General features: G+C 38.1%; 2 protein-coding genes across 2 annotated transcripts in view; one reads left to right on the forward strand and one right to left on the reverse strand.

Annotated features, from left to right (window-relative positions):
* LOC111786635 (glutamate dehydrogenase 1-like) overlaps positions 1-270 on the forward strand; it is a gene marked incomplete at its 5' end in the record, with an annotated part of 1,010 nt that extends 740 nt beyond the window's left edge. Inside the window, one exon of the mRNA XM_023666869.1 lies at positions 85-270. Within this exon, the coding sequence (XP_023522637.1) occupies positions 85-270 (186 nt within the window). The remainder of the gene's footprint in view (positions 1-84) is intronic.
* A 525-nt stretch (positions 271-795) lies between these two features.
* Positions 796-2,197, reverse strand: LOC111786636 (putative H/ACA ribonucleoprotein complex subunit 1-like protein 1; the record flags this gene model as incomplete). The annotated part of the gene is made up of 3 exons (XM_023666870.1): positions 796-1,132; positions 1,723-1,838; positions 1,931-2,197. Coding segments are annotated over 3 exons (552 nt in total), but the record flags the coding sequence as incomplete, so codon positions are not given.
* Positions 2,198-2,418: the final 221 nt, after the last annotated feature.

Raw genomic sequence — 2,418 nt, forward strand, 5'->3', positions numbered from 1 at the left:
TTTTTTTTTTTTTTACTCCAAAAAAGTAGACAACACATGCATATATGATATATAACTCAATTGAAACAAACAATACAAATGCAGAACATCCAAGGTTTCATGTGGGAGGAAGAGAAAGTAAACAAGGAGCTGAAGACTTACATGACGAATGGCTTCAAAGATGTGAAGGAGATGTGCAAATCCCATAACTGTGACCTCCGCATGGGCGCTTTTACACTTGGAGTCAACCGTGTCGCCAGAGCCACTGTGCTGAGGGGTTGGGAAGCCTGAGCAGCTGCTTTTCTCATCTCTAAATAAAGGAGAGATGCTCCACCCGCCACCCCAGTGGTGCTTCCTTTCCTGTTGAATTCTGCAGTACAACACTTTTTTTCAATAGTATTTGTTATTTTTATTGCACTAGCATGCAAGAAATATCATCTCTGCACTAAAAGATCACAAATAGATGGCTTGGTTCGGTATCCAAAGGAGATTTATGAGTTGCTTTTGGATAAGTGGAGGGATCCTGTCCACTTGCTTACAAACAGATTTTTCTTACTCATGAATTCTTGCCCTTCTTCTGTAATAAAGGTCAGTCTTAACGTGTATGGATACCAAACTTCCATGACAGTAAAAGAAATGAGAACAGTTTTAGAAAGTACCATACCATATGGACATCAGCTATCTTCATTATTCTGTTAAGAACACATAACAGTCAGAATATCAACTGTAAGAGAAACATGAGTATCGAAATTTCATCGGTTTTCAGCAATGAGTATCGAAATCCATATATAACAGATTGAAAATTTTCTGTTGCAATTTTTATCAAGAAATTAAATAGCAGCAGAGTTAAATTAAACAGTGGATTCAATTTCGAGATGTTCAATTCCAAACAAAATACAGTAAAAGAAAAGACTAGCTAAGGCTTATCAAAACGACATTACAAATGGAAAATTGATAAAAACTATGATAGTACATAATGCTAATCTAGAATCTTCCTCTACCCCTAAAGCCCCCACCACGGCCACCACCTCTTGGAGGGCCGCCTCTGCCACCTCTTGGGCCACCCCTTCCACGAAAGCCACCACCCCCACGGCCTCCTCTGCCACCACCTCTGCCCCCACCACGGCCACCACCTCTAGCGGCAAACTGTCCCCTGAAACAAAGATCAGACATCAAAATTAGTTTCATACAAAAAGCAAACATAAACGTTGGGAAGCATGGCGTAGCAGTTCTTTGTTTTCCAATTTAAAAATAATTTCTATAACCTTCTATCAGTGTGAAAAAAATTCATATGAATCATGATCAACTAGAAGTATTTGGAAACTAAATAGAGAAAAGGAGCCATGACGATAGCCATTCATAGAAGCAAGAGAGGTAAATTTGCAGAAAACTAAAATGTTGGTCTCAAATAGACAATGGGTACACTGAGGACTATCAGCTTACTAAAGGGATAAGAACTAGAAGCACAAAAGGTTTGAAATTTTCATCATTGTCACACCAGACTTAACTATATGGTTTGTGAAATACACAATTGACAAACTGGCAATTAAGAGAGACTCCATTCAGGATAGCATCCCTATTTCAGTTTCCCGTGATTTGATTACATTTATCACCACAAACATGCTATCAAACATATAACCCAAAATTCTATCCAAACATTACTCCTGAACCTAACAAGCTAATACAGAGAAAGGAAGAACAAAAAAAACTAGTAAAAAGTTAAGCTGTGGGAGGAGTGCGTACTTTGGTTGTGGGAGGAATCTCGCGAGAGGTAAAAGTTTAGCTGGATCGATATAAAATTTATCCCCAGAAGCATATGAGGTGGCCACAATTCCTTCCATCATCTTGATCGAGAAGTACTGCAATCAGGTTAAAAACAAGGATTTATCGTATATCAAAGCTATTTTCAAAACTAAACAACTAACAAAATCAAGAAGGCCAGTGGACTCACGGATTCATTGATAGGGCCGAAAATTTCATCAACTTTGCCTATCTGGGTCTTGTTCTGAAGATAGATTGGAGCATTAAAAAAAGGAATCTTCTCATTTGTGAGCTTTGTCACTGCATCTCCCTCGCATGCGTGAAGAAAAGTTGAAACCTCTGTAACAGGAAAAAAAAAACCCTTATAGTGATGAATACAGGAAACAAAAAGGAGTAAATAAACCAAAAACCTTCTGGAGAAAAACAGGCATCCAAGCTTGTGTATATTCGTTGCTAGAAAGAAAGGGAGAATTCAAAACAGAATTCGTCATCTATACCGATAATGCAAGCGAAAATATCCACGACAACTGAATATCGCATTGTAACGAAAAAAGTGGGGAAACAAACTATTTTATGAAACCTCTACTGTAAACATTCTGAGAGCGAAGAAGCACAAAGATGAACAAAAACAGAGAGACATGAAAGATTTAAGAAGTGATGGGAGATACGAACCAACTA

This window comes from Cucurbita pepo, unplaced genomic scaffold, assembly GCF_002806865.2.
Source record: "Cucurbita pepo subsp. pepo cultivar mu-cu-16 unplaced genomic scaffold, ASM280686v2 Cp4.1_scaffold002203, whole genome shotgun sequence".
In the NCBI taxonomy this organism is placed as follows: domain Eukaryota; kingdom Viridiplantae; phylum Streptophyta; class Magnoliopsida; order Cucurbitales; family Cucurbitaceae; genus Cucurbita; species Cucurbita pepo.